Raw genomic sequence first — 12,928 nt, forward strand, 5'->3', positions numbered from 1 at the left:
TTTCCTGGTAAGCATGCACAATTACTTTATGAGTCCTGATAAAGTTGGGAGTTTCAATTTTGAACCTAGAAGGGGTTCAGGTGGTGGTAAGAGTGCTTGTTTTCCCGGTTAGTGGATTTGCCATAAGCTTTACACCTGTTGTGTTGCCCTATGGTAACTGAAGCCACTGTTGCTATGGAAAAGGATGGCAATTTGAATGAGATAAGTTAGAGTAGCTCGTGGAAATCTGACTCACGGTCTCCTTAATGTACCAGACCCTGTATATGTGGAATTGCACGTATACCTTCAGTTTCCTTCAACTGAAATGACAAGTGAGAAACTAAATCATAATTTGATGCATTAATCTCTTTTTTTGATGGCTTAATCTTAACCTTGGTAAAAATGCTAAACAAGGAACAATTCATAAGAATTACTGAGTGATTATTCTAAAAATATTAAGATTATTTGAATAGCATTTATATTATTGTTGAAGCAGTTTCCGGAGTCCCAAAACTTTTGATCTAATTTCCAAAAATCCAACTTTCTATTTAAAGTAAACTAAACTATAAATAAATAAATAAATAAATAAATAAATAAATAAAGTAAACTGACACCCAAAATTCTAAATCCAGTCTAATTCAGTAGCAACGGGCTTTTTCCCAGTTACTTCACATTTGTAAGCCTGCTACATGTTGGTTTTACCTGTCACGAATCCTTTGTATCACTTTTATAAAACACCACTTTTTATAAAAAGTGACTAAAAGAATCTAAAATTGTAAAATTGCACGTGCCTGAGCAGAAAACTCCTACTTTGAGATTTTTCTCAACAGGCGTGCCTAGACCGACCTCTGCTCTTAGCAGGTAAATTGCTAGAGGGGGAAGCCAGTGTCAGCTCAAAGGGAAACCCTGTTGTGGGATTTCTTTTTTCCCCTTAAACTGATCACTTTTTAGGGGGAGTTTCCACTGCATTCTCTAGTCCAAAGTCCTTCCCACCAAATTACTACCTTCCCCACCAATTTGTCACCCCCCCTTTCCAAAAGCCCTTATTGGAAAGAACTTCCTCTCGTGACCGCCCTATTCCATACAGTTCCTATCGCTCCCAGCGCCCCCCAGCTCGGAACGGCTTCCCCTCTCCAGCCCAGAATCCAGGTCCCCAAACCACTTGAGAGAAAATTCTCACCCCTCGCCCCCTTCACCGGCGTCCCGCGGCGGCGCTGGGGTGGGGGAGTGGGTGGGGAGGGGGCAGGGTTTCCCGGGGTCCCCTGTGTCCTCCTCGCGCCCCCCCGGAGGTGTGCAGGGGGAGGGGAGCGCGGGTGGGTGGGACCGGGCCGGGTGGGGGAGGGGTGAGGGCGAAGAGGAGGAGGAGGAGGAGTGTGTGTGCGAGCGTGTGTGGCTGGGGGAAGCCATTGCCTGTTTAATAGTTGCTGTTGCTGCACTTCCGCTTCTCTCCCAGCGAGAGAGAGACACGAGTGGCCAGGCCCAGCCGCAGCCGCAGCAGCAGCCGCCGCGGCGGCACGGAGGAGCCAGACACAAAGAGAGGTACGGGGATCCCCCCCGCCGCCCGCCGCCCCCCGGCCGCGTCGCCGGGCCTCGGGGACACCCCTCGCCGCCTCCCCCGACCCGCGCCTCCCGGACCGCCGGGCACGGGGCTGGGGGGGGCGGAGAGGGGCCGAGGAGCCCCAGGGGTCCGGGGCCCGCCCGCGGGGGATGGGTAGGGACCCCGGGCCGCGTGGGGTGCGGGGGCCGCCCGCGTCGGGGGTGGGGGGGCATTGTGGCTCGAACTGTCAGCGCTGCCCCGGGAGCCCCCCACTGGCCGCTGAGGGGGCCGGGAGCGGGGGAGGGGGAGGCGGGGGAGCCCCGTTTCCCCCTGGGGCGGGGGCCCGCGGGCATTAACCCCTCCGGGGCGGAAGGGCTCATTGTTATTCCTCCGCTGTGGAGGCCGAGCCCCCCCCGCACCCTCGCCCCACCCCCACTAGGGGTGGCAGTCGGGCGTGTGCTCGGGACCCCCGCCCCAGCCTCGCAGCCCTGAGCCGGGCGGCCGAGCCACAGGCCTGCGGGGAGAGGCGTCGGGGCGCGGCGCTGGGGGGGCGCCTCGGGCCTCGTCGCCCCTGCCCCCCCCGCCGGCCTCTCCCTTCCCCCACCCGGGCACCCGCTCCCCGCCTCCGTCCCCCCGTTTCGGCTTCCTCTCTTACTCCTCTCCACCCCTCCTCTCTTCCCGACCTCGCCAAACTCCACTCCTGGTCCCCGCTGTCTCGCCCTGGCCACTGGCCCCCCGCAACCCCCGGAAAGCCGATTGAAACAGCCCCGAGGCCGGCACACCGCCGGGACCTTCCCTCCTTGCCCCGCCGAGGCGCTCCCCGCCCCCGCCCTGCCCTCCGCCTGCTCGGCTTCTCCCCTCCCTGCCCCGAGGGGAGCCCCGGGGGGCCGCAGGGGGGGGCGCTCGGTGTGCTCCCGATCGTTTTCCCACCGCGTCCCCCACTTGGGGCCAAAAATAAACAAGCCGCGTCGGATTTGCTAAAGCCTTAATGGGCCTGAAGACTTTGAAAAGCGAGTGGAGGGCGCTGGGCGGCCGGGTGCACCCCTGGCCAAAGCCCTCCTGACAGCACCCGAGTTCCTTATTTACACTGACTGCATGGTCTGTGTGTTTCTGTTTTGTTTCTCTCCCCCTGCAGGGGCTGTTTGCGGGGTGGGGTGGGGGGTTCGCTATGTCGGATGACGATTCGAGGGCCAGCACCAGCTCCTCCTCATCTTCGTCCTCCAACCAGCAAACCGAGAAAGAAACAAACACCCCCAAGAAGAAGGAGAGTAAAGTCAGCATGAGCAAAAACTCCAAACTCCTCTCTACCAGCGCCAAGAGGTACCGTACTCCACCCCCAACCCCCTAGGCTTCCTATTTTCCGAACTACCTCTTGTTGCATTTCGTCTGCCTCCCAATGAGGGGTAGCTTGAATGCTCCTCATGGTTTGCGTGTTGTTAAAAATGAAAAAAGGGCCTTGGAAGCTTTAATTATTTTACTCTCCTGCTTCTGTTTTTTTTCTTTTAATCGTTGTCCACATGCAGCTGTTGTGGCTTGCCTCTCTCATTTCTTGATGAAGTTTGTAAGAATCCTCATTACTTTTACTAGTGACCCCCAAATCTGATTTCAAATTACTTGTCCTATTAATCACTAGCTTGTGACCCTTCTCAAAGCTGTCATCCCACTTAATTACTAATACCTGCCCAGACAACTATCAAAATGAATCCTATTACCATCTTGCTTCCTCCTCACCTGTTGCACTATGATCTTTTTTTGAGTGGAGCTTTCTCCACAAAACTGCGTCAGGAATAACTCCTATTAGTGGGGTAAAAAATTTAGTAAGTGAAAGCATGTTTTCAGATGGAACTTAAAGAGAGTCTTCTGATTTGGAGAGTTGAGGCAGATGAATTGATATATAATGTAAAATGGATATTCTAGGTTATTTGGGGGATTCTTTTTTTTTCTCTTTAAAAACTTCAATTTTGCCAAATTTCAGGGAGACTTTTTTTTCATGATACATCCTCTCATATGCTGTAAAAAATTTTTACTATTTTTCCAAGCTGAATTCAAACAGTGGCTCTTTTTCTTTACTGTTTTCCTCTATGTCTCTGGAAGAAACTACTTTTTTACCTTGAGCATCCTTCAGTAATATTCTCTGATCTCCATGACCCTTAAAATAATCTCTAGCAGATTCCTGGGAACCCTCATGCCCTTTCATAAATCCTGCTTAGGTGGACAGTCATTAAACTTTAAAGTGGCAAACCCAGAAAGATAGTAAGGAATACAAATGGTGGGTTAAATAGGGGTATCTTTTTTAAAGAAACGTAAAATAAAATGGAATGTGAGTCTTTAATCTCCACCGAGTAGTGAGCCTGGAACTCAGAGTGAAAGTTTGTCCTGTCATTCTCCCAGAAATTTGAAAAGTTGGTAAAGTGCTTTGGTGACCTAACCATGGGGGGGTGAAAGAGTGACGTTAGCTTATTTTAAATAGTGTAGAGGTTTAGAGTTAAATGGCAAGATGCCTTCTTAGCAAGATTCTTCTTATTTTTGGAGGGATGGTTTGATGGCATTTCAGCTTCCTGGGAATACAAACTGGCCCTCATTGATTAGTCCTGTGCTCGTTCTTCTAGAACCTGGCATCTCCCCTGCCCACGTTGGATGGGGCTTTCCTTAATCTCCCCAACTCCCTACTCCTCCCCACCCCTACCTGCAGTACCTGTGCTCCCTGATCCATGCTGGAACAGCTTTTGGCCTGACCTGAGTAAGGCAGGATATTTGCTTTAGTTTATTAGTATTTTTTGTGCACCAGGATATCACTGGCGCACATGAATATATTTGGGGGTAAAAGCATAGGTGTCAAATATAAAACAGTCTCCTTTGTGTCAGCAAATTACTGAGGGGGATTTTTCATTAGACACAATTTGTCCATTTATGCTAAGGAAGTTTAAAAACATATTTGGAAATTCCTGGGAAAAAGAGAGTAGGTGTGCAAAAAATGAAAGGTGGGAAGCTACAAGGGGTAATTTTACGTATGAAGTTAACGTCAGTTTTAGCTCCCTGAATATCTTGTTGAAAGAGTGGCTGTTAGTCTTAAAGCAGAGCTAAGGTTAATAGTGAAGGAGAGGGGCAGCATATCCAGGAGAGAATAAGGGGGAAATTAATGTTAGTGGGACCCTATTAAAGCTGATGTCTGAAATACATTGACTTGGAAGCTGAGTGTTGCTGGTAGACTTGGAAGGGGCACATATACCAGGAGATAGAATAAAAAAGAAGCCTGAATTGGTAGACATAAAGTTACTTCACTACATATTGGAAAGTGGTCTCATTTCTAGTCCGTGGATAGAGGAAAAGCCCCCATTGAGAGTGGTCCGGACAAGAATTACTCCGTGAAACATATGTGTGAGTTACTTTTACAAATCTTTTGTCAGTATTACGGAAATGGTGCAAATGTTAATTGTAGAGATGAAGTGGTTAACACTGTCTGGTATTATACTTTTTAGGTATTAAAGAAGTAACTACCTTTTCAGTAAATATCGTAGAGGTTGGATTGGCAGAAATGAAGTCAATATGTATTTTTATACAAGTTGTGCTCAGGTGGAGGATATTTTTGCCTACGTACATAGGTCTTAAGGTACAGTCATTCTAACATGCAGATAATCAGGAAACCAGGATTCCATACTTTTAGTCTAACATACAATAATGAGTCAAACAGCACGGGTGTTTGGGAATGTCTCAGAACTGAAATGCTTCTTGGTAGCAGAAGAATTTAGCAGGACACAGATAAGTAGATGTCTTAAAAACTGTGAGCGAACCCCTTTCTAAAGCTGACCAGATTTGTAGGGGACAGGAAGTGTCCTCCAATAGGAAGGTTTAAAGAACTTCCCCAATAACCACCCTTAATTTCTCTTTACTTAGACATGGAAAAAACAATGCCTTCTAAAACCTACTCCCCATTGCATCTACCCAGCCTATCTTCCCACCCTCAGAGAACCTTTGGAGAGAGAAAAGCATCCATTGTGATTCTGATTGCCTTTAGAATGTGTGTGTTTAGTTTTTACTCCGGTACTACCTCCGTGAGATTTTTTAAGTTGTAACATGGCCCTTTAGGGTTTTATGTGATAGGAGCAAGAAAGGTTATAAAAATAGAAGACACCATTTAGTAGATGGAAGAGGCTTAAAGGCCTCAAACTTTGTCTTATTAATTGATGCTCTAAGCGCCTAGGTAAGCAGAAGACAAAGGCCAGGGCTTGGTGTGAACTGCCTGGTGGCGTCGGCCTAGGAGTGGGGGATGGGGCTCTTTGTGAAGTCGTGGGTTGGTGTGGAGATAGACAGCGGGGCGGGGTGGGGGATGTCCCGGGCTCTGTGTGCATGGTGGGATGGAGAAGGAAGGGGGCAGACCCCAGGGAATTTAGAGGCTATCCAGGAAAAAGCAGGTCCGGAAAGGGGGGCCGAGAGTCCGAGCGCTGTGCGGGACGGAGGCTGGGTGCACCTGTGCGGGCCGCCTGCTGACGTCCGGCCTCGCTGGAGGGGCAGGCGGGGGTGTTGGCGCCCAGGGCTCCGCGCGCGGCGTGGGGGCTGGCGGTCCCGGGGCGCGGTGGAGGCGAGCGGGGGAGTCGCCGAGCGTCCCGGCGCGGGCTCTCCCCACCCCTGGCCGGCAACTTCACCGGCCGGGCTGGCGTGCGCCGCTCGAGTCGTCGGGTGCGCGCGGGCTGGGGGCGGGGAGCCCGGGCGGCCGAGCGGACGGGTCGGCCTTGCGGCCTGCGCCGCGCCGGCACCCCGCGACGCCGGGCAGGTCAGTCAGGGCCCGAGGGGCCTCGCGGGGAGCGGCCATGTTGGCTTCGTCACTGAGGACGCGGGGCGGCGTGGGGGGGGCGCCCTGCCGAGGCGGCCCGGAGGGCATCCGAGGTGCCAGTGGTGACCCCGGGCGGAGACTGGGGGGGCGCGCCCTTCCCACCCGCGCGGCGGCTTGGGTTTCTCGGTCCAGGGGAGAGTAAGTGCAGCGCAGAAGTGACTGTGTCCAGGCACATTCTAATGCAACTTAGGAAACGAGTCCGCAAGCCAGAAGCTTTACAATTATTTCCTAAATGGAAAACCCCGAGAAATACAGCTGCCTTAGTGTGCGAGGCAAGACTGGAACCGAAACATTTTAGATAATAATTAGAGACCCCGGACCACCAGCTCACTGCCTGTGGGGAAAAAAGTTTTTTTCTAACTACGGACCTGAAGCTTTTGATGTGTAGTTTCCTTCTCCCTCAGTAGAACCCAGTTATCATGGCAGGCAGTTAGGTTTATCTGCCAGACCTATGCATTACGGTGGGAGGCTACCAACGCCTTCATGTTTCTTGTGTTTCTCTCTCACTTCCCTGATTCCAGGATTCAGAAGGAACTGGCAGACATCACTTTAGACCCTCCACCTAACTGCAGGTGAGCTTCCTTTCACAATTTTTTCTTTTTAAAATTCTTCTAATCTTTATCTTGGGGGTTTTCGTTTTGTTATTAAAAACTTCTGCTTTTATTCTTTCGTGAATGCTTATTTTGGTGCTAACATCAAGTAACAACTGAAATTGATTAACCTGGGAGTAATGTTTTGACGAGCCTCTTGACAATCTCAGTGCTATGCTGAGGAGAAGTAATGAATTTATCTGGCGTGGACCCTTTCACATATATAAAACAGAACTGTGAAATGAATTTAAAGGTGTACACTTGGCCTAATCGTGGATCTTGGATATATTGTTAGGGATGATGTAAAACCTTTTTAGATACTCAGGTTCATTTTGGTTTAGAAAATGGCTTTGCCATCTTAATCTGTTATTCAGGCTCTCTGTTAAGCTAATAGAGCACAGAGTTAAATCACAGCGGATTCTCAGACTTCATTGTATATATAAATTTTGTGTTGGACTTTGGCAGATCAGTTCAGGATATAATTTGTGGCTTTGATAAAAAGGTTTTGTTTTTTAAATTTTATAGATTTAAGCTCTTCCATGGGGGTGTGCTTTTTTTAATTTCCTCAGAATTGCTTCATACTGCATACATGTGTTTCAGTTTCAAAGCAATTTGATTCCAGCTTTTTGGAGTGTTTGCCAGTCACTTTATTTAGAATAACTGTTTTGCTACTGTTGAGGCAAGGTGGAAGACTTGGATTTTATTAAGTCAACAGTGAAGTGAGGAAGGACTTAATATGTTGTAATAGAGCCATTTATTTAAGGGAGATTAATTCAAATCTATTACTCCCATAATTTAAAAATTAGGTACAACATTTAACCTAATTCTCAGTTCTCAGGATTAGTATTGGAATGGGATGTGACATTTCAGAAGTGTTCTAAACTTAGAGATAGAAGAAGTTACGAAGAAGAAAATATTCAGTGGCCGTGCATAGAATTTAAAATAAGCATGTAGAAATATTCAAGTTGAAAACCTAAATGAAATACTTTATTTATTAACACTGAAGTTTCTAAGGTATGGTTAATGGGTTAAATGGAAACTTTAATATTGCCATTTTGGTTACATACGTTCTTACTGTTGGTCAGGTGTGGGATATTCTTTGCTAAAATTTTGTCCTGTTTTGTAAGGAAAGTCATTGTGAGTTTGAAATGCTCTTAAATTATTGCTTGTAACTGAACCACTTAATTATTCTTAAGGATTTCTCTCACGGCTTTTAAGAATCTTTTTATACTATTGAGAAAGTGGAGAAATAGGCAAGGGCTAGGGCTGTGACATTTTACTTTTTTATTTTAGTGGAATCATTGTTCAGATAGGAGCTTATAGCTTCCCCTGGTTGGTTGTGTTGAATCCTTGGGCATTCCCCATGGTAGGTGCGTGCTGTGTAGTTACTGCTCCTGTTTGGTATCGTGTCTCTTCCAGTGTGCCTCTTGTGAGTTCAGATTTTAGCTGATGAAATTATAAAGTTTTTAAAGCATGTTTCAAAACTTACAACCTCTCAGTATCAAAACCTAATGGTTTTCTTGCAAATACGTGCAATCAGCTTTAAAATTGTAAACACCTTGAAGGTTTTTATGGGATTAATAACTTAAAAAATAGGAAGAGTACACTTTAGTTTCATACCATTTGAGCTGAGTTCATATGTGAGAGATTTGTGCTGCTGAACATGTAGAACTTTTATCCTTGGAAAACGCTCCTCATTACCCCCTCAAGGTGAAACCGGCGAATGTTTCGGGGCTTGGGTGAAGCACCAAACTGGATGGCTATTGGGTGGTTGGTTGTGGGGAGACAAACTGTGATGTACTTAAACGTTTTGAAAAAAAATTTCTTAAATTTCAGAGAAAACGCTAGGCGTCTTTAATTTGCAAGAGAATGTATATTATGGTGAGTTTTAAGAATAAACATTGCTTTGGGGCGCCTGGGTGGCTGCCTCTGCCATCGGCTCAGGGGTCATGATCCCAGAGTCCTGGGATCGAGCCCCATGTCAGGCTTCCTGCTCAGTGGGGGGCCTGCTTCTCCAGCTGCTGCTGCTGCCCCTCCCCCCACTCGTGCTCTTCCCTCCCTCTCTCTCTCTCTCTCAAATAAAATCTTAAAAAAAAAAAGTGCTTTATTTTCTGAAAGCATTTTTCAGTATGGCTGCTTAGGTAATATGAATTACAGTTTCTACTTTGTGTTGGCTTACTACCATGACTGACTAAGTGTCATATAGTAGTCCCAGTATTCAGCTAACTTAAATTTGGTTTTGTGTTTTTGTGTTGGTACCTTATGGGATTGAATTATTAAATATTTTAATGTACATTATTTGAGATGGAAGAGGATAATTTGGGGATACTTTTTGAAGTTAAAAAATGTATGGATTAAGTGACATATTGAATGTGTGCATGTTTATTTTTAGTAAATTTTTCTGTTACTCAGCATGAGAGCTCCATAGTTTGGTCCTTCTGAAATTGTAATTTCATCAACTATAAATTCTATTTTGAATGAGTTAAACAATTGACTTTGAATTAACGTATCTTATGTATTAATCCTTTATAAGACTGCCTTTTTTCAATCAGTATTCAGCCTGTGGTTTTAAATTTAAACGTGTTACTTTATTAAAATATAGCATTTGGTACAAAGTAACCTCTCAATACACAGTTGATTATTGCAGATCAGTAGAAGAATTGCTTCTCTTGAAGGTGCACTGCTTGCATTCCAGTAATTTTAGCACTTTACTTGGCAGACTTCAAAGTTACTGAACTTAAACTTGTGTGAAATGCAATTGCTAAATATGTTATAATGTGTGAGCACATAAAGTTGAATCGTCAGTGTTGAATATTGTGTTGAGTAGGTTCGGATTTTGTTGTTCTGTTTTGTTTTGTTTTTTAAGAATGGAGTGCAGATGATATTCAGTGACCAGGTCAGAAGTGAATATTTTAAAATTTTTCTATATTGCCACATAAATCAAATTCTTTGGTATCTAACTATTTGGTTGTATGTATATATGCAGATGAAATAATAGTCTCCCAACTCATGTACTATGCATTTGGTTAGACTTTTTCCTTCCGTTTTGGCTATTTGTTTAGGAAAAAAAATACTGTCTTAACTACTGTAATGATTTTCTAAAGCATGCCCTATCCTGGATTGTAAAATTATGCTTTTTATTTAAGTTTTTTAAAGTTTTATTTAAATAAAATTATGCCTTTTAGATAGCTGATGTGCTCTGGGCCACTAGAGTCAGTTTTGCACCTGTTAGGCTCAAGCTTTGCTAAATTGACTAGTTATAGCTATATAACTAATCTGTAGACATAAGTGTCTATAGACAGTATGTCTGTATGTAATAAATGACATTTTCCCAAGTGCTTTAAACTTCAGAATTTACCTAAGGGATTACTAGTATTTTGAGTAAACTATTCATATAGCAACTTGAAATCTAAAAGTTCAGATTTTTTTGGAGTTACTATTTTAGGATAAAATGTCTTTGAGAAGTCATTAAACATTTCAAGCACGGTGGAGAATAATAAAAATAAATTCTTGTTTTATATGACTTTATTATATTTAATGATTATTTTTGTGTTTCTTAAATGTGTAAACCCCACTAAGTAAAGGCGTTTTATTTTTCTGTAAAAACTATGTAATCAGATACAGTTGGTCTTAAAGCTTTACAGCTAAATCTTACCTTTTTTTTTTTTTTTTTTAAGATTTATTTTGAGAGAGAGCAAGCATGTGCGCAAGCGTGAGCAGGGTAGGGGGGCAGGGAGGGAGAGAATCTCAGACTCCCTGCTAAGTTCAGAGCTGGACATGGGGCTCGATCCTACCACCCCGAGATCATGACCTGAGCCAAAACACTACCAAGAGTTGGATGCTCAACCGACTGAGCCACCCAGGCGCCCCAGCTAAATCTTACCTTTTTTAAAGATAATTTAAAGGCTAAAGTGAAGAACATTTTAAAAATGTAATGCATTTGTTGTAGAAGTTAAAATTTTTTAACCTTTTTCTCATTTACTAAAAGGGCCGACTATCTGATTTGCCTAACTCATAGTATTGTAAAATTCAAATGAGATTAGAGTTTTCTGTATGTGTTAGATGTTGGTATTATTAGATTTGCCCATTTAGCTCCTTTTAATAGCTCATATTTTTTTTTAACTAACATTGCCTCTTATTGCTTGTATTTTAAATACAGTTTTAAGTCATTATACAATAATCTGAGTGTTTTTGAAAAGTTGAGATGTAGGGGCGCCTGGGTGGCTCAGTTGTTAAGCTTGTCTGTCTTCGGCTCAGGTCATGATCCCAGGGTCCTGGGATCGAGCCCCGCATCGGGCTTCCCGCTCCGCGGGAAGCCTGCTGCTCCCTCTCCCACTCCCCCTGCTTGTGTTCCTGCTCTCGCGCTCTCTTTCTCTGTCAAATAAATAAATAAAATCTTAAAAAAAAAAAAAAAAAGGAAAAGAAAAGTTGAGATGTAGAAGTTGTGCTGTAAAAAGTGAAAAATCCCCCTCATGATCTCTTCTGATCCTGCTCCTTTGCACGGAGATGCTCCTAATATGGAGCTAACTTGCGCTTTGTGTGTATCCTTGAAGATAGTTTCTGTGAATGTACATTGTTGTATTTTTCTGGTTTTATAAAATCTGGAATTGGTGGTAATAATAATGAGATGTCAATTTAGAAATCCCAGGCTGCTAACCTTGAAAGGAAAAGAGGTCCTTTCCTTGCAATAGTAAAGGCCTATACAATTTGTCCAAGTTTAGCTTGCTTTGAATGGTTGTTTGCGTATAAGAAATGCGTTCAACAGAAGTTCTTTACAAAATCCTGTATCTTACCTGAAAAAAACCCTTTTAATGTGTTTTTCATCCATCTGATGTTACTAAATGCATTAAAGATAAAAATGTGACTTCAGGATCTAAACACTGTTGAGTTTCATAATAATTTTCATTTGGAATGTTACCAGTGCAGTGTGCTTGCCTTTATGTGTGTAGAGGAAGTGTTGAAAAACAGCGAGAATCGGGAGACTGGAGTGTCAGCACAAAGTAGCCCCCAAACGAGGGTCAGGTTCCTGGAAATTAGATCATCACCTAGGGCCTGAATGGATAGGAAGGAAGGAAATCTATCCAGAAATGAATTGCTTACTAAATGAGTAGGAACTCTTGTGACTGTTTTGTTTACCAAAAGACCATGTGTCTGGATTGTAAAACTGTACTGCTATTGTCCTTCAGAAAGCTAAACAGAATTACCATATGACCCAGCAGTTACACTCCTAGGTATATACCCAAAAGGATTGAAAACAGGGAGTCGAACAGATTCTTGTCAGTGTTCATAGTTGTTCATAATAGCCCCAAAGAGGAAACAACCCAAGTATCCATCAACAGATGAGTGAATAAACAAAATGTGATATTTACAATGGAATATTATTTAGCCATGAAAGGGAATGAAGTTCTGATACATGCTACAATATGAATGAATCTTGAAAATGTTAGGGACGCCTGGGTGGCTCAGTCGGTTAAGCGTCTGCCTTTAGCTCAGGTCATGATCCCAGGGTCCTGGGATCGAGTCCCATGTCAGGCTCCCTGCTTGGCGGGAAGCCTGCTTTCTTCCTCTGCCTCTGCCTGCCACTCCCCCTACTTGTGCTCTCTCTCTCTCTGACAAATAAATAAAATCTTAAAAAAAAAAGAAAGAAAATGTTATACTAAGTAAAATAAGCCAGACACAGAAGGACAAATATTGTGATTCCAGTTGCATTGAAATACCTAGAATAGGTAAATTCATAGAGACAGAGGATTAGAGGTTTTCAGGACTGGGGGAGGGGAGATTGGGGGGGTTATTTCTTAATGGGTAAATAGGTAAATTCATAGAGACAGAGGATTAGAGGTTTTCAGGACTGGGGGAGGGGAGAATGGGGGGGTTATTTCTTAATGGGTACAGAGTTTCTGTTTGGAGTGATTAAAATTTTGGAAGTAGTGGTGATGGTTGTACAACATTGTGAATGACATTGAATTTTACACTTAAAATGGTAAAAATGGC

General features: G+C 44.3%; 1 protein-coding gene across 4 annotated transcripts in view; it reads left to right on the top strand.

Annotated features, from left to right (window-relative positions):
* Positions 1 to 1,333: 1,333 nt before the first annotated feature.
* Positions 1,334 to 12,928, top strand: part of UBE2E1 (ubiquitin conjugating enzyme E2 E1) — an 85,673-nt gene continuing 74,078 nt past the window's right edge. The window contains exons 1-3 of one of the 4 annotated variants that reach the window (XM_036111361.2): positions 1,334 to 1,518; positions 2,652 to 2,836; positions 6,869 to 6,919. In XM_036111361.2, the coding sequence (XP_035967254.1) occupies positions 2,685 to 2,836; positions 6,869 to 6,919 (203 nt within the window). In that variant the 5' untranslated portion in view covers positions 1,334 to 1,518; positions 2,652 to 2,684. The remainder of the gene's footprint in view (positions 1,519 to 2,651; positions 2,837 to 6,868; positions 6,920 to 12,928) is intronic. The other 3 variants (XM_036111349.2, XM_036111360.2, XM_036111369.2) reach the window with 3 other exon arrangements.

The sequence above is a fragment of the Halichoerus grypus genome, chromosome 1 (genome assembly GCF_964656455.1).
Source record: "Halichoerus grypus chromosome 1, mHalGry1.hap1.1, whole genome shotgun sequence".
Classification (NCBI taxonomy): Eukaryota; Metazoa; Chordata; class Mammalia; order Carnivora; family Phocidae; genus Halichoerus; species Halichoerus grypus.